General features: G+C 36.6%; 6 protein-coding genes across 6 annotated transcripts; 1 reads left to right on the top strand and 5 right to left on the bottom strand.

The window, feature by feature from the left end:
* Positions 1 to 1058: 1058 nt before the first annotated feature.
* LOC106658383 lies at positions 1059 to 4995 on the bottom strand. Its single transcript, XM_014380294.2, has 3 exons — positions 2078 to 4995; positions 1806 to 2008; positions 1059 to 1714 (listed from the first exon to the last, which is right to left on the bottom strand). Exons 1-3 carry the CDS (start codon positions 4744 to 4746, stop codon positions 1332 to 1334), a joined length of 3255 nt encoding a protein of 1084 aa, XP_014235780.1. The 5' UTR covers positions 4747 to 4995; the 3' UTR covers positions 1059 to 1331.
* Positions 4996 to 5307: 312 nt separating this feature from the next.
* Positions 5308 to 8135, bottom strand: LOC111694010. The gene is made up of 3 exons (XM_023460508.1): positions 6269 to 8135; positions 5978 to 6180; positions 5308 to 5893 (listed from the first exon to the last, which is right to left on the bottom strand). Exons 1-3 carry the CDS (start codon positions 7678 to 7680, stop codon positions 5433 to 5435), a joined length of 2076 nt encoding a protein of 691 aa, XP_023316276.1. The 5' UTR covers positions 7681 to 8135; the 3' UTR covers positions 5308 to 5432.
* Positions 8136 to 8592: 457 nt separating this feature from the next.
* Positions 8593 to 12486, top strand: LOC106658384 (putative pre-mRNA-splicing factor ATP-dependent RNA helicase DHX16). The gene is made up of 8 exons (XM_014380295.2): positions 8593 to 8799; positions 8908 to 9089; positions 9161 to 9329; positions 9404 to 9639; positions 9717 to 9913; positions 10308 to 10908; positions 10988 to 12138; positions 12208 to 12486. The coding sequence occupies exons 2-8, from the start codon at positions 8921 to 8923 to the stop codon at positions 12337 to 12339; spliced, it is 2655 nt and encodes an 884-aa protein (XP_014235781.1). The 5' UTR covers positions 8593 to 8799; positions 8908 to 8920; the 3' UTR covers positions 12340 to 12486.
* A 764-nt stretch (positions 12487 to 13250) lies between these two features.
* On the bottom strand, positions 13251 to 17667 carry LOC106658386 (LIM and SH3 domain protein Lasp). Its single transcript, XM_014380298.2, has 6 exons — positions 16881 to 17667; positions 15830 to 15924; positions 15332 to 15603; positions 14892 to 15254; positions 14621 to 14760; positions 13251 to 14542 (listed from the first exon to the last, which is right to left on the bottom strand). The coding sequence occupies exons 1-6, from the start codon at positions 16947 to 16949 to the stop codon at positions 14363 to 14365; spliced, it is 1119 nt and encodes a 372-aa protein (XP_014235784.1). The 5' UTR covers positions 16950 to 17667; the 3' UTR covers positions 13251 to 14362.
* Positions 17668 to 19388: 1721 nt separating this feature from the next.
* Positions 19389 to 21104, bottom strand: LOC106658368 (3-hydroxyisobutyrate dehydrogenase, mitochondrial). The gene is made up of 4 exons (XM_014380279.2): positions 20692 to 21104; positions 20346 to 20616; positions 19816 to 20275; positions 19389 to 19750 (listed from the first exon to the last, which is right to left on the bottom strand). The coding sequence occupies exons 1-4, from the start codon at positions 20735 to 20737 to the stop codon at positions 19562 to 19564; spliced, it is 966 nt and encodes a 321-aa protein (XP_014235765.1). The 5' UTR covers positions 20738 to 21104; the 3' UTR covers positions 19389 to 19561.
* Positions 21105 to 22188: 1084 nt separating this feature from the next.
* On the bottom strand, positions 22189 to 23425 carry LOC106658323 (zinc finger protein 846-like). The gene is made up of 2 exons (XM_014380218.2): positions 23297 to 23425; positions 22189 to 23221 (listed from the first exon to the last, which is right to left on the bottom strand). The coding sequence occupies exons 1-2, from the start codon at positions 23329 to 23331 to the stop codon at positions 22189 to 22191; spliced, it is 1068 nt and encodes a 355-aa protein (XP_014235704.1). The 5' UTR covers positions 23332 to 23425.
* Between the last annotated feature and the right edge of the window lie 543 nt (positions 23426 to 23968).

The following is a 23968-nucleotide window of genomic DNA, read 5'->3' as shown; positions in this document are numbered from 1 at the left end:
AATTTTTCATGATATTACTGTGACTATACAAGTTACGTTCACCGTCTTTGATAAAAAGATGTATAAAATCCAACCCGTGTAATTCTATATTTTTGGTCCATCTACTCGATTTTGAGGCGTACACTTTTTTTGACTCTTTTTTAAAAGCTGGCAAATATTCTAATGTTAATATTTTATCAAAATTAAACATATCGTCTAATGCTGTAAGGTCAATAAAATCAGGATCGCAATGTTGAGACACGGGCTGGATTACCGTTGTAACATCAGTTACATTTGTTGCATGGTTCGATTTTGATTCATCTGTGGTAACTTCTAAATTATTTCTTGACCGATATTTCTGATATTTTTTCACAACATATTGATAAAAGCTTGTTGCCACTTTAAACATTATTCTGTATAATATAATCTCACTTTTAACAATTACAAATTAAATAATATGTTGTTAAAAATCTACGTCTTACGCTCGACAACAAATGGTTGATTTCGCGTCCACGTATTACCTACAACTGAATACACTTAAATCGCATCAGCTCTCGGCGAGACATATGTTCTATTTATAGATAGTATCGCGTCGCCGGGATTCCCATGAGAATGTTGCGCAGTTTGCGTCACGTGTAACCATTCAGACCGATTGCCGATATCGCCTGAGAGGTATATTTGACATTTCACGTAAGCTCAGTCGGCACTGCATCGCGCGGTATTATTTAATCGAACCGTTCAATTTCGAACTCATTTCAAAAATATCAAAATGCATCTAAAAAAGTTAATTAACTCAATATTTTAATGGGGAGATCGGATTTCCCAGAGACTTTCTCGTAAAACTTAGAGAATTTTGAAAAATTTGACCTCACGATCATACGATAGATATAGTCTCAACTTACGTAAAATTATACACGACAATTAAATACAGCAAAGAAAACTCATTTTATTACTTGGATTTTTTTCCATTTGGCGTTATAATTTTATTTCAAAAAAATGTACGTTTGAAATATTCGACTTGGCAAATTAGAAGGTATAAATGAGAAAAAGGTAATAAAAGAATTCTTAAATTATTTTGAATAAAATCGTTTTATAAAAGACTTCAAAAACTGTATCATGTAAAAATCATATAAAAATATATCATGAGTTCTATTTTCGAGTATAAATAAGTAATTAAAAAATAATAAAAATAGTACATTAAATACTTTTTATCAGACATTTGAATCGATGTTTTGTAAACATTTTAAACAATGAAAGTAACATAACATCATGATTGCATTTCATTTATAAATCATAAAGTCTCATTGTTTTTGTACTATAAAAATAATAATTTGAGTTTTCAATAATATGCATTATACAGATGAATCTTGTTGTCCAGATTGAATTATTTCAACACTTGATGAGCAATACTCTCTGAAACATCTAAGTTGACGTTTTCTAAGAGCTTTTGTTGAATTTTGAGATAGATCTGTTGGATCTTGCATACACATTGGAGAATCGAATCGGAAAAATGCTAAAGCCTTTTTTTTTCGTTTACTTAGTTTAGCAGTAAGCTCCGCCGGTAATTCTCTAGTAGCAAACTTTTCTTTCTCTATTATTTTACCCAAATAAGGACAAATAACATACTTTTGATAATCAAATTTTGCATAGAAGGTAAATAACCCAACAAGATGTTCAGAAAAAGTAGAATCATTAGACTTGATACAAATATTTTCTTGATATCCACATTCCCAGCCTGAAATGATTATTTTTTCATTCAATTATTAAATATTTCAAGTAAAATGATTCATACATATTTAAAAAAAAAATACATGAAGATATATTACCATCAATAATTATTGAGCGAGTTTGATATTTTATTAGCTCATGTACACTTGGAAATATGCCTTTGCGTTGCAAGTAAAAAATGACAAGCCATGAGATAGTGAAAGTTGAAATTCCTTCAGTACCAGATAATTGGGAAAAAGTTATCCACTTTTTAAGATACAAAATAAGCTCCCTACACATTGGATAAGCATCATTGTAATACCTGTCAAGAATTAAATAATTGAAAAAAATGTGGTAAAGATATATTGAATCATAAATGTAAACAGCTTACCTAACAAGCTTAGATTTTCTGTGAGACAGACCGTTTGAAAAAGAAATATCACACTTAAGACTAGTAGGATAATGACGTAGCTTAATAATCGGTGTACTAGCATCAACTATCACTTCTTCTATGTACCATACATCTTTATGACTTTCAAAACAATTTTTCACCGATGATAAATATTTATGGCTGCTTGCAGCATCAAAATTATTGTTATACATATCATCACAATCTAAAAAAATATCTAAATCACTATTGGAGAGTGCCGTTTGAGAAGATCTTGAACCAAATTTATATGCTGTAGCATTTGGATAAACATTTTCAACAACTTTTTCAACAGCTTTTAACAAACTCCTTTCTCTAGGGTTTTCTAAAATAATTAAATCTGATTCAAACAATAATTTTTGTTTCTTATCTTCTATTTCATTCAATAAATCTAATAAGGGAGGCATCATTTTTGACACAGTGTAATCACCTTTACTTAAGTAGCGTTTATGAAAAATATCATCACAATGAGCATTGTATTTACTGAAATCTCCATAAATGCATGTTATACATGCAAAACATGTATGGAATTCTAGTGTGGCACCACTTGCAATGCATTTTTCTACTTTCTTACAATGGTTTTGATTTTCTAAATGTTCAACAAATTCAATTTCCATATGGAACTTAAGATTACACACTTGGCAATCAAAAAATTGAGCGTAATACCATGTATCTTTCATGAGTAACATAATTTTCTTAAGAGTATCAATAGAATTTTTCCTCAAATCCTCACATTTAAGCATATGATCCTGAGTTAGAGAATGTTCAAAAAAGTTGTACTCAACAACATTATTTTTACAAGCATGGCAATAAAAAGATTCATTTGTTGTTCTCAAAATATAAGGTATTGCAAATGTTAAATTATCATTGGATATGTTGAGTGAACCTTCCATTTTCTTCCAGCTTTTATTTTTTTTTTGTAAGTTTTCAATGTGTTTTTTAGAAAACAAATGTTCCACTATAACATGCACTTCACTGGAAATTTGATTATTGCAGAGCAAACAGAACTGATTATCATTGTTTTTAATTATGAAATCAATGTTTAAGTTTATAAAAGCTAATTTGTTGCCACTTATATTGTATATATATTTTTTGCCCTGTTTAATACAAAAGTCTATATATTGTGTACCATTATTCAAAATGTTTTGATCAAATTTTGAGACTTTATCTATCTGTACATTAGGTGAACTTGATTTTGATTCTTTTTTGTGTGCAGGAATGAATCGATCCATTAGTTTTATTCCTAAATTAAGTTCATCTATATCATTTAAAATATCAAGCACATCCAGCTCAATTATTTCTTCATCAGTTATTGTAATAGAGTTAAACATTTCAGTATTATTATTTTCTGTTATTTTTTTATAATGATCTTCAGATTTTTGTTTTGTTGATGCTAGTTCCAACATTTTAGATTTTTCACATTTCACTTCATTAATATCCATTTCTTTGTTTCCTGTGTTCTTGTTAAATTGTGTTTGACATGATTTTATTTGAGAAATTGGTAACTGTTTATTCAAAATTTCACAAGATTTATGTTTTTTCCCACTCAAATGTGTATCAACAGATACCATATCATTAACTTGTATTTTACATAATGAGCACTCTATAACAATTGTATTTTTCAGTTCTTTCATTTCTAGATAGTTTTCCTTGACAATTTTATGGAAATTTTCCATTTGTATTTTATGCTGAAGTGAATTATGATAATGAAGAAACAAAGAAAACATATCAGAACCAAATGATTCATTACACAAGTAACACTTATAAGAGATGATACTTTCTAGAAGCAAATGATCACTACTACATTGATTTTTTGCAGAATTTTTTCTATGGTTTTCATCCAAAAAATGACGAACAAGTCCAGACTTACTTGAAACGTTTTTTTTACATTTACTACAATACCATGTATCAATATCAAAATTGTTGAAAAATGTGTCTTTAATACGATTCAATTCAGCTTTGGTAATCTGAATTTCTTGTGGTAATTGCTTTTTACTTTTCAAGAAATCATTTCGTTTAACATGTTGCGCAGACATTAAATGCTCTTCCAAATCATTATAACCAATGTTTCTATTGCATAGCAAACATACAAAATGACTATATAAAACTTTTATAATATCAATATTAGTTGGACATTTGAGCATTTTGGGAAAATGCTTCATAACGTGCATCAAGGTTCCCATGGGAGATTGGCAACAAGTTTTACACTTTTTGCAATATAAACTATTGGTAAAAACATATGTTTTAGGATCCATACGAGATTCTTTCAATTTCATATTTCTGAGATGTCTGTAACCTTTTATATGGTGCTTAAGATTGTGAAAGGATTGTAATGCACATTGACACAGATAGCATGTAAGCTCATTCTTTTGGGTATTGAAAAAAACACAGTTTTCCACTATTTCTTCAACTAAGCGTGTACTAGCTAGTTTTCCTGTAGAATCTTTCAAATCACAATGTATCGTCTTGCTTACTTCTATATGAAAAGGACTCTCTTTAACGTGATCCGTAATATCATCAAAATAATCTTCATCATAATCTTCTCCAAATTCAAAGGTACACAAAATGCACTTAAAACTCTTTTTCCATCTAATGATTCGGTTTTTAGCGAACCACTCCCAACTTAGTTCCATACTTAAAGATTTTATCGTTAAAATTAAATAAAGATAATACCAATATAATTGCCTTCAATAACTTTAAAAGGTTAAAAAGGCAGTGGGTCACAGAAAAATCACAGCACTTCTCACAGCAGAAGCTACAGTTGCCGGGATTCCCGCGAAAATTTTGCGCTTTGTCTTGTCACGTGGGTAACGAACTGACTGACAGGACTCGAGAGCAAATATAATATTTATATTAGAAATGTAATGTAAACAAAAATAGAACAATGCTTTAACACAGAACTCGATTAACCAGAAAAAGAAATCATTTTTAGTGTTTTCAAAGTTTAGATTTTCAAAATATTGAGAATGCAATTAGATTTAATATATTTTTTTGTGAATTGGATACTTCACATGACATGAATTATAAAATTTTGTTATTTATAAAAATATATTGGGCATTAAATATTACTTTTATAATAAATATTACATGAATACTTTCAAAAACATTTATTTAATTTTTCTAATCACTTAATACAAATATATTTACAAAAATACTCTTTTATGTACAAAATTTATGCATTATTGTTGCGCAAAGTATAGTGCAGTTTTTCACTAAAGTGGCAATTACTATATTACAGAATTGAAAAATAAAATTTTCTTTGTAAAAACCATTACAAACAATTTCGATGTTTTCAATTATCATATCGAATAAAACTATATTACAAAGGTTTCCTCTCCTTGGCTCTTGCGGAGGAATATTCTCTGAGACACCAAAAATGACATTTTTTTAGAACTTTTGTTGAATTCTGAGACCGTTGTGATTTAATTTTCTCTGCACTTATAGAACAATATTCTCTAAACCATCTGAGTTGGCGCTTTTTAAGTGCTTTTGTTGAATTCTGCCCCAATTCTGTTGGATCCTGCATACACATTGGTGAGTCAAATTGCAAAAGTGATACATCTTTCTTCTTTTTAACACTTAGTATAGATAGAAGACTTGAGGGAAGTTCCATCTTTGCAAAGTTTTCTTTTTCGAGTGTAATACCCAAGTACGGACATATTACGTTCTTGTGAAAATCAAATTTAGCATAAAACTCAAAAAAGCCTACCAGATGATCGACGAAACTTGAATTTGAATTTGACTTGAGACAAAAATCTTCTCTGTATCCACATTCCCAATCTGAAAAATAAATTATTCAATTAGTTTCTAAATATTCTAAGCAAAAAAAATATGCATTGAAAAAATTGAAAAATATATATTCACCATCAATCATTGTGGAACTTCTTTGAGCTTTTAACAAATCATAGACATTTCGAAATACACCTTTACATTGTAAGTAAAATATGACAAGCCATGATATGGTGAAAGTTGAAATACCTTCGGGGCCTGACAATTGTGAATACACCACCCATTTTTTTAAGTACAATATAAGCTCCCTACACATTGGATAAGCATCATTGTAATATCTGTAAATAATAATGAGATTAAAAAAATAAAGATATATTTAAATAAATGCGGTAAAGATATATTTAATCATCAGTGTAAATAGCTTACCTAATAAGCTTAGATTTTCTATGAGCCAGTCCATTCGAAAAAGAGATATCGCAATCGAGACCAGATGGATAATGACGCAGTTTAATAATAGGTATCCTAGCTTCATCTAATACTTCGAATATGTACCAGTCATCTTTATGATTATTAAGACATTTTATCACTGATTTTAAATGTTTTAGGTCAAGGACACTATTACAGTCTTTAAAATACATATCATCACAATCTAAAAAAATATCTAAATCACTATTAGATAGTGCAGTTTGGGAACATCTTGAACCAAATATATGTGCCTTTGCGTTTGGATAAATGCATTCAACAACTTTTATAATTTCTTTCAATACATTTTGTTCTTGTTCATCTTCTAAAATGACTGAGTTTGATTCCTTGATACATTTTTGTTTTGAATCTTCTATATTATCTAATAATTTCAACAAGGGTGGCGTCATTTCCGACAGAACAAAGTCACCTATTTTAGAATAGCGTTTGTGAAAAATATCTTCACAGTGTTCATAATACTTTCTGAGATCTCCATAAAAGCCTGTTTCACATGCAAAACATGTTAGGAAAACTATTTCACCCCCTATAGCTCTGAATGGCAATTCAATATTATAATGATCATCGCTCTTCAAATGTTCAAGAAATTCCATTTCTGTATCAAACTCTTCATTGCACAAGGTACAATTAAAAAATCGAGTGTAATACCAAACATCTTCTATGATGGCTAGAATTTTCTGCTTTATATCATAAACTTTTATCTGTTGAACCTTCTTTACATGAGAATTTGTTTGCATGTGTAATTGTCTGTCTTCTTCTCTTATTAAATTGACTTGGCATGCATGACACCTAGCCTTGGCGTCGTCCCACTTTACTGAAATATAATTTTCAGCAAACCAAGTAATATTTTGAATTTCATCATGATTGTACTGTGTAGCATACTCTATTAGGCTTTGCAAATTTTTCATGTGTGACGCACTGATTATATGTTCAATCAAAGTAAAATAATCAGGATTGTAGTTTTTTCTGCAAACCACACAATGAAAATATTGTTTGCCATTTCTTAACTTTGAATTAATAATCAAATCTAAGCTGCCACCTAAAGACACTTGTCTATTAAAACTATTTTCATAAAAGTTACATTCATAGCTTTTATCATTAATAAAACTATTTATGAATTCTAGTCCATAAACTTTAATATTTGTACTTGATTTTGTTGGTTTGGAGGTAGACGCTCTACTCTGTAAATCTGATATTACTGATTCTTTATAGGATTGGAACTCATCATCAAGTACTTTTAAAATATTGATAAAATCAGAATTACAATGTTGATCTTCTTCTGATTTCTTAATATCAGATTTACATTCCACGTTGTTCAATTTTAAGTCCTTCATGGCTCTAATCATTTTTTGACTCATATTTTCTATATATACTGCAAGTTAAAATCGAATAAATTCGTTTACACACTGAACACTGCCTCTTGATCTAAACTCACTTTTGAACAATTAAAAATTATAAAAATTAATACTTACAGTAAAAACAGTCGAATGGCACTTACTGTATTTTACACTGGACGAAAAAAAAAGATGTTTTTGGGCCAATGTTATGCCGACAAACTACACACTGCGCTTAAGAAAAAATCACGACCACGTGGTGCGTGCGCTTGACTGAACGATATCGGTGAGATGAGAAATGTGTAGTAGATGAAAAAAATGAATATTTTCACGTATACCGACAAATGCTCTGCGCTTGGAAACACGTTGTCCGGCTTGAGAGGATCAATGTGTGTTAGCAGTAATCAAAAAAAATTGATGTTTCTAGGTCCGTGTTATGTGGTCGTCTGCTTTGATCCGATGAATGAATTGATGGTGCCTCGTCAGCGATACACTTACAACTGAACACGCTCCGACTTGCAGCCAGACTATATGCGTTATATGCACACGTAGCGCGGCTCCCGCTCACTTTCTAATTTGGCTCGCACGCGCCATCTACATGAAATTGCGCCAAAATTTGAATGTATCAAATAAATACTCGTATACTCGTATTTTTTTATTTCGTTTTTTATTTAAATAGCGACGACCCGCGTGCGTAGCGCCAGAACACGACGACGTTGTTTCATACATTTTACGGAGCTCATTTTAGGCGCACCTCGTTCAGTTTTGCGCTGCAGGTAAATGTATGCAAATATATTCAGCCACGACCTATACATATTATAGGATAGCCGGCATTGCAAAAAGTCGCGCTGACTCTGGAGTGCAGGCTTTGGAGCGCAACGCACCACGAGAAAGTAACATGGACAGTGTATATGGAGCGACAGAGGTCGCCTTCTGCTTCAAAACAACGTTTTGATGCATGCAAGCGGTGCGCGTAAGCTAGCATTTAAACTTGCAAACAAAACATTGACCGTGAAAACTTTGGTTCGTAGCAGTCATTGAGTATATTTATGTCGTGCAGGCGACGTGAATTGCTATCGTTACCTGTAAATATCTAAATCAAGCCATCGTTTTACGGACTACTTATTATAATTCAGACTAAAAGTGAGTGATAGGTTATATTATTATCAGTGGGTCTATTCGGCGATTGTCGTGAAACATACGTCATTAAAGTGAGAAGAAAATAATTCATGTGTACATTTTTGATTGCAGTTTAGTCTAAAAAATGAGTAGATACAGGCGAGAATCCAGTGAAGATTCAAGCTATGACAGCGAGGAAGAACGCAGGAAAAAGGATATTAAAGAAAGAGATGAATTTGCAAGTCGCCTGAAAGAAAAAGATGAGAAAAGAACAAAAAGAGTGGCAGTTGCCGCTGAGTCAGCTTCAGGAAAAGGTACAATTTTTCATAGTAATATTATTGACTTATTTCTTTAAGAAATCATTTATACTTTATTATTTTTACAGCTGAAGCTGCCAAAAGACTCAAACTCATTGAAGAAGACACAAAAGAAAAAATTATACCTAAATTGCGTATTGAGTCTAGAAGAAAGTACTTGGAGAAAAGGAAAGAGGATAAAGTTGCTGAGCTGGAGGCAGATATCATAGATGACGAGTATCTGTTTGGCGATGTTGAGTAAGATTATTGCAATAGTTATTATATTCATGAAATTAGTGAAATATTACATTTTTGACTTAAAATTATTTCAGATTAACCGAAAAAGAAAAAAGAGACCTTGAACACAAAAAAGAGTTACTCAGAATAGCTAAAGAACATGAAAAAGCCAGAGAACTTGAAAATATACAAAGGTATCGGATGCCACTTGAAAAAGGAGTTGAAGAAGACCAATACCAAGAAAGGGAACAACCTCAATCAGAACAAGCAAAATGGGAAACCGAACAGATGTCATCCGCTGTTTATAAATTTGGAGCCAAGGATAGAAAAGGTTTATTAATTTTCCTTTAACAATTTTTCAATTGTATAGTTCCATAATTTGAACTAACATTTTAAATTAAATTTTAGCGCAAAAAGAGTATGAACTTCTTTTGGAAGATGAAATTGACTTTATTCAGTCTCTTCAAATGCCTGGTGATAAAAAAGATGAAGTTATTCAAAAAAAGACTGAAGAAAAAAAATTAACAACAATTGAAGAAACACAAAAAAGTTTACCAATTTATCCTTTCAAAAAAGATTTGATTGATGCAATTAGAACACATCAAGTAAGTATAGTTTATAAAATATTGTTTTATTTTAAAGTTACTTTAACTCAAAACTCTCTACTGGCGTGTTTTTATTGTAAAGTACACTAATAAATAATTATATTATGTTTTATTTGTACAAATTTAATTAATAGTACAGTCAATAGTTATAATGATTTTGGTATGTTCAGAAAAGGCTTCTAGTTTCATTATGCTTTTCTATCATACTGTAAACAATAATTATTATAAATTCAAATCATATTCAAACTTATATCAGTACAGTTACATAATGTATACAAAATGTTTCAAGCATTTTGGTTTTAATTTGCATTACATCTATCTAATTTTGTTGATTTTATTTTCTATTCAATTGAATGATTTTTCACTTTTTCTAAAGTTTTCTATATTATTCTAGATTCTTATAATAAAAGGAGAGACTGGATCTGGAAAAACGACTCAGATTCCCCAATATCTGTACCAAAACGGCTTCTGTGATAATGATAAATTGATAGGTTGTACCCAGCCTCGTCGTGTCGCAGCTATGTCTGTGGCAGCAAGAGTAGCTCACGAAATGGGTGTCAAGTTAGGTAATGAAGTTGGTTATGCCATTCGTTTTGAAGATTGCACATCTCATCGTACAAGAATAAAGTACATGACGGACGGTACATTGCACAGAGAGTTCTTGAGCGAACCCGATTTAGCCTCCTATAGCGTAATGATTATCGACGAAGCTCATGAAAGGACACTACACACGGACATTTTATTCGGCTTAGTAAAAGACATCGCCAGGTTTCGTCCAGATTTGAAATTGCTCATTTCATCAGCGACGTTAGATGCTACGAAATTCAGTGAATTTTTTGATAATGCTCCGATATTCCAAGTTCCTGGAAGGAGATACCCTGTAGATATATTTTACACCAAAGCACCCGAAGCAGATTACGTTGACGCAGTTGTAGTATCGGTTCTACAGATCCATGCAACACAGCCAGACGGAGATATCCTTGTGTTTTTGACAGGTACTGTACAGGAAATGTGAAAATAACATACTAGCTCTAACTTATTAGACATTTGTTTATTTGGATTTTTTATTTTTAGGTCAAGAGGAAATTGAAACCTGTTTTGAAATGTTAAATGAACGCGTTAGAAGATTAGGCAGTAAGTTGAGGGAGTTACTGATATTACCGGTCTATGCCAATTTGCCCAGCGATATGCAGAACAAAATTTTTGAGCCCACGCCGCCTGGCGCCAGAAAAGTCGTTCTTGCCACGAATATCGCGGAAACGTCCTTGACGATCGACAACATAATCTACGTCATCGACCCAGGATTCGCCAAGCAGAACAACTTCAACTCTCGCACCGGTATGGAGAGTCTCATGGTGGTGCCTATAAGCAAGGCTTCGGCGAATCAGAGAGCGGGCAGAGCAGGACGCGTCGCCCCGGGCAAATGCTTCAGGCTCTATACGGCTTGGGCGTACCAGCACGAGCTCGAGGAGAACACCGTGCCGGAAATACAGCGAATCAATCTGGGAAACGCCGTGCTTACGCTCAAAGCACTGGGCATCAACGATCTCGTGCATTTCGACTTTTTGGATCCTCCGCCGCATCAAACGCTCGTACTGGCTTTGGAGCAATTGTATGCTCTCGGCGCTCTGAATCACAGAGGTGAATTGACCAAGCTCGGTCGAAGAATGGCCGAGTTCCCGGTGGATCCGATGATGGCCAAAATGCTCTTGGCCAGCGAAAAGTACAAATGCTCCGAGGAAGTATCCACGATAGCAGCTATGCTATCTGTCAACGGTTCCATTTTTTATCGTCCCAAAGACAAAATCATTCACGCGGACGCTGCTAGAAAAAATTTCAATGTCCCCGGGGGAGATCATCTGGTACTTCTCAATGTTTATAATCAGTGGCAGGCAAGCGATTATAACATTCATTGGTGTTATGAAAATTTCATCCAGCACAAGTCAATGAAAAGGGCGAGAGACGTCAAGGACCAATTGGTTGGCTTAATGCAAAGGGTTGAAATGGATATCGTTTCTGGTATCACGGAGACTGTAAATATAAGAAAGTCTATTACAGCTGGCTATTTTTACCATATTGCAAGATTATCAAAAGGGGGACATTATAAAACAGCGAAACACAATCAAACTGTTCAAATTCATCCAAGCAGTGCACTTTTTGAGGAATTACCTAGATGGGTCTTGTATCACGAGCTTGTATTTACTACCAAAGAATTTATGCGACAGGTAAATTATATTGATCAAAACACATAATTACAACTTTTAAAATTCTATCTAATTTATATTTTTATTTAGGTAACAGAAATAGAATCCAAGTGGTTACTGGAAGTAGCCCCACACTACTACAAGCCAAAAGAATTGGAGGACTCAACAAATAAGAAAGTACCTAAAGTTGTGGGACGGGCTCAAAAGGATAGTACAAGTTAAATTATTTTATGGACTTTAAGGTTATAAATATTTAGATCATAAAACTGTAGTAATTTTTAAGCACTGTAAAGAATGAATTGTATGTATAATTGTATACGTATAAGATGTATACACGTATAAGAGTAAACTTTATACTGAAGAGTTTCATGTTAGTTCTATTGCTTTATATATAATATATAAATTATTAAATCTTTCATGGATTATAATTTTGTAAAAAAATGATCTTAAAATAAAGACTATAATTCAATGAGATATTTTTTATTCAATTTTCATTGGCCATGAGATACATAGATACAATTTTTTTTCAAGTTAACACGGCAACATGTATATTTTACAAATTTTTCATGTGTAAAATGTATAAACTTTTAATCAGGTAAACTACTACATATATGATAAATTCTTATCATCTATTTGTGTAAATATATGGTTATTCACGTTGAACAGTTGAAATCGATATATAAATAACATTAATTTGTATTCTCAGGTTTAGAGAAAGGTGGCAAGTAACAATTATTTTAATATTCATATCCGCTAACGACATACCTAATTTTTTTCATATAAAATTTTGTAAATCCAATAATAATAACGAAGATCATTATACCGCAGAAAGTACATTAATCAAAATCTTATAAAAATGTAAAACATTTCAAAAAATCCGTATAGATGTAGAAATTTTTAGATAAGGCACTTAAATGAACATCAAATAGAATAATTACCAATAGAAATAATTAATGGACTTTCGATCTGGATAAATAGTCACCGCTAGGCAAATTTAATTAATTATAGATCAAACATCCTACGTAACGTACTATGAAATACTATCATAAAAACGCATGCATTAAAATATATTGAATCGCTGTAACACAATGCTATACGTTTTTAAAATGCAAATACTTTTACTAAACCATTTGATTGAGAAAAATTATAAAAAATATAATCTGTTTCATGCTTCTTGCACGTTGTAGATGGAACGTTTAAAATTATCATGAATCATACGAGAAGTAAAAAAGCAAGTTCAAACGATTTCATAAAATCTGGAGTAGATGTATTCATTAACTTTGATAAATGCTACAGTGCATATCAAGGAGTGCATTGATCGAACCCGATTCGGACCTATATAGACCTTTTTCATTTGATTTTAATACTTAAAATTTTTTAAATAATTCATTGTTTGAACAAATTTTTCCATTTCAGGTCTCGTCGATCATAAATTTTTTCCAAACATTTTTTTAATGGAAAATCATTCGGTTTAAAATCTGCACATTCATAACTTTTTTATATTTTCTAACATTTATGTAATTGCTCCTGGTCCCAACGATCAATAAATATGTATGTGTTAATGATTATTGTTTTCAATATTCAATGTCCGCTAAAATTTTTAATTGCTAACTTTAAATATTGCAACACAATATTGTAACTTTCAAATAAATTGGTTACATTATAGTATACTTTAAAAATACTATATATATATATTCAATGAATTTAATCTTGTATGAATACTTTTGAATCTACTTTTAATAGCATAGAATACTTTATGAAAATTGATTTTGAAATTGTATTGCTTTGATTGTTTTTATAAATGCATCATTAAAGAATGAAAATGATGAATTGTATCATTCAGATGTTAAAATAAGCAAGCTTAGCAGTTGATTCGAAAATTATTATCATTTTTCGATTTTCATTATATGACTTAAAATAAACGAACTTGTTAGTAATTATAAAACTAAGACTTCAAATGCAGGCACAACTTAGTGAAAGAAATAATGCTTTAAATCAACAATAACATTTTTCTGAGAAGACATTATTTAGTGGCACTATTCATAAGGAAAAAACGAAGTATCGTAAACGATACAAGTTGAAGTGGTCACAGAGTATTCAATTCATTAATCCTCTTTAAATCAATCACAAAATTATTTTATAATCCTAAAATTTTTCGTGCTGAACTACATTTTTTATTCAAATGACATTTGCCACTAAAAATATTAATACAGACCTAAAATCTGATGTCAAATTTTTATACGATCTAAATTTGGGCCGGCTCAACGTAATTAGCCGGTAACATACCGTGTCGACCAGTACGTTGAACAACACCTGTCATCCAACCTTCATCAATGGCTGTGCAATTAATAATGAGATCGCCATCACAAAAACTTACTTCATCGTGATCTTGAGCTTCGTAATCGTACATGGCTCTGTAAACGCGCTGCAATGTAAACAGAAATAATTTTGTTAATAACGTAAAAACAAAAATTTTCTATCCAAATCATATGCATCTTCTTACCCCTGTAGTAACTTGCATAGGTGGTGGTTGATGCTGTGCAACATGATTATTATTTGTTGCTGGGGTCAATGAACCATAATATTCATTCACTGGATCAATGTCAGCTACAGAGCCAATTTTTCTTGTTGGTGGATTTGTAACTAAGAGTAGATAAATTTATTAATTGTTTGAATTTCTTTAAGATTAAATTGAGTAGATTTAATTGTATAGCTTTTTTTAATACACATATAAGATTAAGGAAAAAATGGTAAATTTGAAATAGTAACTCTACCTGCTCCTTTATCACTAGTATAAATAACAGTAGTAGCAGTTTGTCTACCAGAATAAGGACTTGGCCTAGCTTCACTTAATGGATCATAGTCAGCAATCCTACCAGGTGCTCGCTGGACAGGGGAAATAACTGTAGGTCGATTCATTACTTGTTGTTGTTGCTGCTGGTGCTGTTGTTGTTGCTGATGCTGATGCTGGTGCTGTTGCTGCTGTTGGTGTTGCTGTTGATGTTGTTTTTGTTGTTGTTGTTGATGCTGCTGTTGTTGCTGATGATGCTGAAGTTGCTGATGCTGGGGTTGGGTGAGGGTATTTGCATTTACACTACTAGCTGGAGCTATGGTACCATCTGTGTATTCTACGTATTCTACAAGCATAATTTCAAGTGATATTTATGCTAATTCTAGCAAATGGAGATTGAACATCAATGTATTTTATACATACCAATTTGTTCCCCATTTTCGCCGGTCATTGTTCTTTTCTGCTCCATAATGGCCTTTTTTTCAAGTTCACCATGGTAGGCAACATTTGAAATAATCTTGCTGTTTTGTTTAACCCTCATAGTTTCAGGGTCATCAGCTACTTGGGTGAATTTGCCTTTTGCCTTCTCAAATTCTGCATGATACTTGACATTGCTCTGTATCTTTGTATTTTCAGCAATGCGCGTTAATTCTGGTGTTACAGCCATTGTTGTTGCTTTTGCTTTTGGTATGTGCCTGAAATAGTATAAAATGAAAATTATTCTATTGGTCATATAAGTACTTTTTCTAGTTATTTGTATGAAGCGTATCTGCAGGAAAGTATTAAGCTCGATATTACAATCCCCTCGGCACCTCAAAAATTTATTGTGTGTCAAAAGTCTAAAGTCAACATTAGTTTGCTATGGACTTTTTATGCTTCTGACAATTAATATAATTTGAAATTTAAATGAAATATACTTACGCTTCGCAGTATGGCTGTTTATTGAAACCTTTGTATGTTCTCATATTTAAAGTCATGCCACATCCTTGACATTTGAAACATTGTTTATGCCAAACCTGAAATAATCCATTTAGCATTAATATTTTATTCACAAAAAATATAGTCTATTAATTTATTTCAAGTACAGACAAATTTTTATTTAGAGTTAATCTGAATGTGCAGTAACGATTCAATTCTGTGCTGCATTTTCCTTAGGATAAATAATGATAAAAGAGATGCAGACCTGTATTCTTCAATATTGCAAGTAAGAAAAGAATATGAGGGGGAAAAAAAAGTACATGACACTGACACATCATTATACATAGTATACACTTTGGGGTAAAAAGTACGAAAAGAAATGAAAAGCGCGTCAGTGGCATCCTTATGGCGCGCGCGTTTCCGTGAGTGTACAAACACAAGAGAAAACATTGTCGTGGTGTGTATATGCGAGAGAGACGCAGCAGTGGTGCATCTTATAATAGGAAACGGAGGCTATCTCATTTAGATGGACACGCAAGTAAGCGAGAGAGAGGAAGAAGCGAGAGTGAAAGAGAGTTAAACGTCCGAGAAAGCGCGAACGGGGCGGAGGCAGAAGCCAGCCACGGCATCATCATCATCACCATCATCAGCAGCAGCCAGCGCGATCATCCTCGTCGTCGGGGATTTTAGGGAGGGCATACGCACCAACACCCATTGACCATTATAGCGCTGCATTATTTGTGCAACCGGTGCAGCGGCGGCAGCGGCAGCGGTTCGTCATCGTCGTCTTTTATAGAGCGATCGTGCCAAAAAAGGCGGTACGAGAATCAGCGACTGGCTTAGAAAGAGAGAGAGAGAGTAAAGCGACGAGGTGGAGACGCGATGCACGTGCAAAAGCGCGTAAGGTGTCTCTAATATATATAATACGACGATGACGAAATGAAGTAGATGATACGAGATAATGTACGCCAAAAGCCGCGCGATATCTCGTGCCCGTCTGTACTGGTTCATTTTACGCACAGCTGGATAATAATACTCATGTTGGCTCTCTCACCTTGTCGAGGCATTTCAGCTCCTCGATCGGGTAGACGGTCTTCTCGCAGCGAGCGCACGTCTTGTTCATGTTTGCCTCTTGGGTGTGTTGCTACTGCTGCTGTTCCGTGCAGGGGCCTTATAACGCCGAGATGAGGATATACACCTCTCGAATAAAAAATAACGGAGTCCTCGGGGTACACACCTCGCACGACTTACAAAATATACTTGACACGGTAGACACACACACACACACAGACACAGAGAGAAACACCGCACACTATACGTATATAATATATTGCTACAAGTCGACGAAAAGACAGAACGTGTATTGGCCGCTGTATATTATATTTATTTATAAATATAATAATATCTCGCGCGCGTATATATAAGGTAAAAGTTTGGCCTCGTTGCGTGCTTGCGTTGCAACGATATATCACAGACTGCTGCTGCTAGCTGCTTCTTCTTCTCGATACTTTCGTCACACACAGGCGAGAGAGCGTATGTATACTCTATGACGACGACGACGACGACTACGACTACGAGTATACGCGCGTATATGTGTGTGTACGACGAGAGATGGGCTCACTGCACCGTCACACCGTGGCTTTGGGCTATACAACGCACACGAATGTGTGTAAGTTGCGCGCACCTTAAACTTCCCGTGTGTGTTTCGTGTGTGTGTGACTCGCTGATACAGCAGCAGCAGCACATACGAGTCTCTGTATAATATAATGTCTCTCTTTCTCTCTCGCTCTTTCACTTTTGCGTGTGCGGAACACAGCTGAGTTATATATATTGGCTTTATAAGCTGCCTATACTACTACTACTACTAGTCTTCTCCTTCTGTCTTTCGCGCAGAGCAACAACGGACTCGCACACACATACACACGCGCGCGAGCGAGCGAGCGCCTGAGAGTATATAGAAAAAAAAAATATACACACAGTCACACTCGGCGCGACGGCTGCGGCGGCGGTGACTCTGCCGAGCTATATAAGCCCCAACTTTTTGACTGTCTTTTACCACGGAGTCGTCGGAGGAGTATAACTTACAGAGAGAGAGAGAGAGACACGCTTATACTTGGCTGGGTCTTATACAGTGTATATTATACATGTACACACACGGACGAGCAAAGCAAAGCAAAGCAAAGCTGAAAGCTGAAAGCAGAGAGAGAGAGAGAGAGAGAGAGAGAGAGAGAATATGGGTGGTGTCTCCTCTCTCGCGGGAGCTGCAGGCTTTGCTCTCGCCGCTGCGAGTGCAGCAGCGGCTTGGGGCTCGCGCGCGGAGGAGTGTATATGTATGTGTGAGTGTGCGTGTGATAGTATGCAGCTATATAGACATTCAAAGGTGGGGTCTTTTAGCCATGGCTTATATAGCCACGATGAGTACAGCAGCAGTTCGAGCTCTATTTTACGGTGTATACGGGAGTCGCCTTCAATTAGCGCGCACGCAGACTCGATTCTTTTCTTTCTCTATTCAATTGTTATTAGAGAAAGAGAGAGAGAGAGAGAGAGAGAGAAAAAGACAAACGCCGTGCGTGCAGGTAGACTCAAAGTCGGAGTCTTCGATGCGCTCGCATATCCGATTATATACTTTGGGCCTCGCGCGTATAGCAGTCGTGTGTCGCGCGCGAGGGGCTTTAACCGCGATCCGATACAATACTCGTGCGAGCGAGAAATTGCACCTACATCGGATGACTTATTGGCCTATATTGGTATACCTATCATTGAATGGTACGATTCTGCTGTACTCGTCTAGTTGAATCCATCGTTCTAACTGAAGTCACAATGAATCACAATCGAAGGGGTCCCCCGCATCCACTCGAATATAATACATGGCGCGTAATATCATGGTATAAATACGAGTCTTATATTACGCCCGAGGCAATGTAATCGTCGATACGTATAATTGCAGTGAGGCGTATGCGTGCAGGCGCCTCTGCATTTTAAGTATTACTGCTGTAGTGCAGTCTATTACCGAAAGGCGCGAAGGCTACTTTTTTTCCAAGAATTGATACATCTTTTATTGTACATGGATTATAATGAAGAGCGAAAGGTCAACTCGATCGATTGTATATTATTCAATGCCGGATCTTCGAGTCACCTTATAATAATGTATAATAATATCGGATCGCCAGAGTTTTTAATTGCCTATTATACAGGCTCCGATAAAATCTTACATCCGATCGCGCGACGCGATGTAAGTACGTCGAAATTTGCGCATCGAAATATCGCCTTGTGATCGCGAGTGGCCCCACTCGATGCGCAGAGATAAAGAGTCAGAAATAGAATGTAGCTCGCTGTCGTGAACACACGCTTCTCGTTTGTGCTGTACACCTCACTTACCTGCGGTTTAATTATTCAGCTCCATTCGTCAGAAAAAAACATCCGATTTTTTTTTTAAATTGTATACCAACCGATAGCAGAAGCGCAATTTACTCTACTAAATTGGCGTCGATTCGCAGCTGTATACTTGTATCTCGAATGCGGAGGCTCGTGAGTGAAAAAAAAGTCAGAGATAATGAAAAAGATGTGCTTTTGAAAAACAAGAAGTAAATTTAATCAGTCGCACGCGGTGGGGTGACATATAAAAAAAAAAAAAGTGTTGTCGTTTGCTTGTTTGTTTGTAGAAAGTATATAAATACGATAATATCGCACTTCGACGTTAACTGGACTAGAGATCGTGTGATCGTTTATATAAATTTACTTATTATTCTCGCCGCGTATAAACGGATAAACGACGCTGAAGTCCTTGCCGGCGAGGCCCTGCTGCATCATCGTCCGGTAGATCTGATGGGAGAGCGAGCCCAGGGCGATGGGCGCGCCCACCCGGGTCGCCGAGGCCTGCGCCAGGCCCAGATCCTTGGCCACGAGGCCGACCCCGAAGCCACCCTGTAACGACACACCGATCAATCTCAATACCGATCACATCATCGTCGATCGATCGATTAGCTTACCTCGTAATTCTTGGAGCTGGGCACTCCTGCGACAACGCCGGGCACCGGATTGTAGATCTCGGACGACCAGCACCTGCCCGTGCTCGTGTTGACGATGTCCGTGAGTATCTTCGGATCCAGCCCGAGCCTCTGGCCGAGATTCAGGGCCTCGCTCACGCCGATCATCGAGATGGCCAGCAGCATGTTGTTGCAGATCTTGGCCACCTGGCCCATACCGATGTCGCCGCAGTGCACCGCCCTCGAGCCCATGCACTCCACCACGGGCTTGGTCTTCTCGTAGTCGGCCTTGGCCCCGCCGATCATGAAGGTCAGACTGGCGTTCTCGGCCCCGACGACGCCACCCGACACCGGCCCGTCCACGAAGTTCAGCTGGTGCTTGCGCGCCTCCTCGGCGACCCGCTGCGCCACCGCCGGGTCTATCGTGCTGCTGTCCACGAGGTACGTGCCCTTCTTGGCCGATCTGAGAGATAACGGGTCGTTGTTATAATATTATTATCATCGAAAATCGGTTGTGAGGTTCGGATACTCGCTTGATCAAGCCGTCCTCGGCGGTGTAGCACTCGAGCACGTGCTCGTTCATCGGCAGCATCGTGAAGACGATGTCGCTGTCGCGCGCGACCTCGGCCAGGTTGGCGGCCGGCTGGGCACCCGCCGCGGCGACTCTGGCCACGGCGGCCTTGTCGACGTCGTAGACGCGCAGCTTGTAGCCCTTCTTGAGGAGATTGCGCGACATGAAGCCGCCCATGTTGCCGAGGCCGACGAAGCCGACGTTGGAGAAGCGCCGGGCGCTCTGGTAGCCGGCTGCACATAGAGCGAGACGGTATATTATAATTTGAATAGATATGGTATAGGTTTTTTTTGTGCTTTTTTACTCACCATTTCTGGTCGTCGAGACGAGGAGCTGGAAGGTAGCTGGTAGCATCGTGTCGTTGCCTGCTGAAATTTCGGGTGATCGTTGTTCGACGCTCGTCGTCGTGCCACGAATGCGCTATTGAAGCAGACAAATAAATTAGCCAGAGCCAAAGAGTGTCTTTTTTCTCTCTCTCCTGCCTGTGCGCGAATCTTCTTTCTTTGCCTCGATACGCAATGTTTTTCCTCTCTTTTTCTCTCGTTCGCTTCGATCGCATATAATAATATGCGCGTCGTCCCCTCTTACGGAGGCACTGCCGCAGTCGACGCCGCCGCCGCCGTAGAGCTCGTCGTTTTTGTGTATATAATATGCATCGACTTCGTTCGCGTATATACACATTTTATAAACATCGAGAAAAACAAGCCGCCGATTTATCATCGAGCCTCTCTGATAAAGCAGCTACGCGCGAGCTACTTAACTCAGTGTGTACGTGAGTGTATAAAGAATTGCGTAATCGATCGCGGCAATGAAATTTTTGCAACCGAGCGAATACGTATCTGCATCGAAACTTGCGTACCGTTAAGAAAAAAAAAAAAAAAATAGATACAAAACAAACGAGCTTATCTGCGCGAGCTTATCTATTGTATGATGCGAGGAAGGCACGACCCCTTTCTCGCGTGTACGTATGTATCTATGAGCGTGCCTTGTACGTATCGTCGCGCCGAATCGAATATATAGTAGTGCATATAATAATGCTAAATAAGCGACACCTTTATTTGCGCAATTTTCAGGTGTCAGTCGTGAGAAATAAAATAATTGATATACGCGTACAATACCCGACACCGTTGAGGGCCGAATGCGACTCGACGACCCCCGTAACAGGTCGATTAATAAAACGTCCTGTATAAACATGAATTCGTCGACGATGCAGACCTTGCGCGCGCGAATAGATCCAGTTACTACCCCCAAGAGCTTCGACTTTCGTATTTGCAATTATTCTTTTTCTTTCCATCCGTATTATGACGACGTACTACCACTTCGTGACGATGGTTTTCGTTTACGTTATCTTCTGTGCCACCGTCGATTGCTTCGATAAAATTAGATCCAGCCCGATTTTGAGGAAAAATCGAGAGATCGGTATCCAGCTCGAGCAGGTTTTCGACCGAATCTTTTCACAGTCTCGCTGTTGCGATATTCTCACGAGCGACGGTAAGACCCTATGGGTATTTAAATCCTCTTACAAAATAATTGATTGATCGATGTGGTAAATAGCGTTAACGAATTTAGGGCGAGTGAACCACGCTGAAATGTGATAAAGGGTCTCAAGATTTCATTAGATTACGATAAATAATGTGCTTCACTGCGTGTTACAAACATTTGTTTATTTTTTGTATAACTTGAACATTGTTTTTACATAATAATAAAACATTGGGAAAACTTATAATATTATTATTATAGATAAAAGTGCTTAAGAATGAACCCATCACAAGCATGGGTGAGATTCCTTTGTTTATGCACCGCATCTACTTACGGCACTTGTGGTAGGGCGTATTTTTCAATTTTTTCCCGCAAACGTCGCACGATCGCGAAATATCGCCATGAATCGTAACTATGTGCATCTGGAGATAGCTCTTCGTTGTGAACGTCTTTCCACACGTATCGCAATTGTGAGCGATGCCTTTGTGCACCGCGTCCACGTGGCACTTGAGATAGTACCTATTTTTGAATTTTTCTCCGCACACGTCGCATTCGTAATTGACACCGTTGTGCGCCTCGTCGAGGTGCATCTTGAGATGATCCCTTCTTTTGAATATCCTTTGACACACGTCACAAGCGTAAGCGATGCCCTCGTGCACCGCCTCGACGTGATGCTTGAGTTGATCCCTCCTGGGGTATTTCTTTCCGCACGTGTCGCACGCGTGCACGATACCCGAGTGCAGCGCACGGACGTGCGTCAAAAGATATCTCCTCCGCGCGAACGACTTGCCGCACGCGTCGCACGAATGGGTTCTGCAACGATGCGACGATTCGAGGTTAGCTTTGGCGATTTTTCCGCAACCATCGTGCACCGTGGCTACGTGCATTTTGAGACGACGCTTCTCCGTGAATGACTTTTGGCACGCGTCGCAAGTATGTTTGACACCGTTGTGGACTTTGTCGATGTGGACTTTGAGATTGCCTTTCCATGAGAATTTTTTTCCGCATACGTGGCACTTATAGGTGACTTTATTATGCATCGAATCGATGTGCATTCTGAGATAACCAGCTTGCGCAAATGTTCTTCCACATGTTTTACACGTGTGGGTAGTATTGTCCACCGTAGCCTTGCGTGTGTTTGTAATTCTTCTATTTTCTTCTGTATCTTCCTTCGCTTCTCCAACCGGTTCTACTTTAACTATGTTTCCAGTTGTATAATCATCGCTGTCTTTTATAATCCGCAAGTGATATTGAAAATCGTCGTCAATTTTGTTGGCTACCGATGAATTCATACTGGGTTTCGGGTCTTCGCGTTCGTCAAATATTTTCACTTGTTCGTCGCTAGGCTCCTCTTTCACTCTGAAATAATGCCAGCAAACTCAAGTATTAGGTTATAATATTTGTACGATTTCACTCGCGTAAAATGAAAATTACCTAACAGCACAGTTCGATAAACCACTGGATTTCATCTTTTTCACTTGAAACTTCGTTAACAACCAAGTTTTCTGCGACGATCTATGGCGAACTACTCGGAATAACTGACGATCGCACTGCAGAGCCGTTCCGTTGTTTACATCGTGCCGCGTCGTGCTTTGTGTTTTAAGCCGTGCAACGAACTAGAGCGCTACTCTACGCGTTGCGTGAAACTGATCGAGTACTAAAATTGACAAGTTTAAAACGTTAATACAAAATGATCGTCTCCTACATGTCCAACTTATTCCACATTAACTTCTTCGGTGTACATCAACAACCAATGAAAAGCCAGGAAAGGTGTCCCTGCAGATCTACTCATTACTTTTTTGCAAGTGGAATAATAATATTCATAAATAATGATCATATATTGTTAATGAATAATATTAATTATAATATTAATACTTCTTAATTTTATCTCTCATCATAGTAATATCATTGAAAAAATTACTTAAAGTATCTCATATCCAATGAATAGTAAAAATTGAATTATAAAATAAAAATGTATTTTGTGATGCCCAAATTATCAACACGGAATACACGAGTGTGTCGTTCCTTATAGCTGCATCGAGCAGAGACGTCGATGTCATTCTGAAACGATTGTCCTCCACTTCGATCAATCGCAAAAATTTCTCC

The sequence above is a fragment of the Trichogramma pretiosum genome, unplaced genomic scaffold (genome assembly GCF_000599845.2).
Source record: "Trichogramma pretiosum strain Unisexual culture from Peru unplaced genomic scaffold, Tpre_2.0 scaffold111, whole genome shotgun sequence".
Classification (NCBI taxonomy): domain Eukaryota; kingdom Metazoa; phylum Arthropoda; class Insecta; order Hymenoptera; family Trichogrammatidae; genus Trichogramma; species Trichogramma pretiosum.
This window is presented reverse-complemented; position numbering and strand designations above follow the sequence as displayed.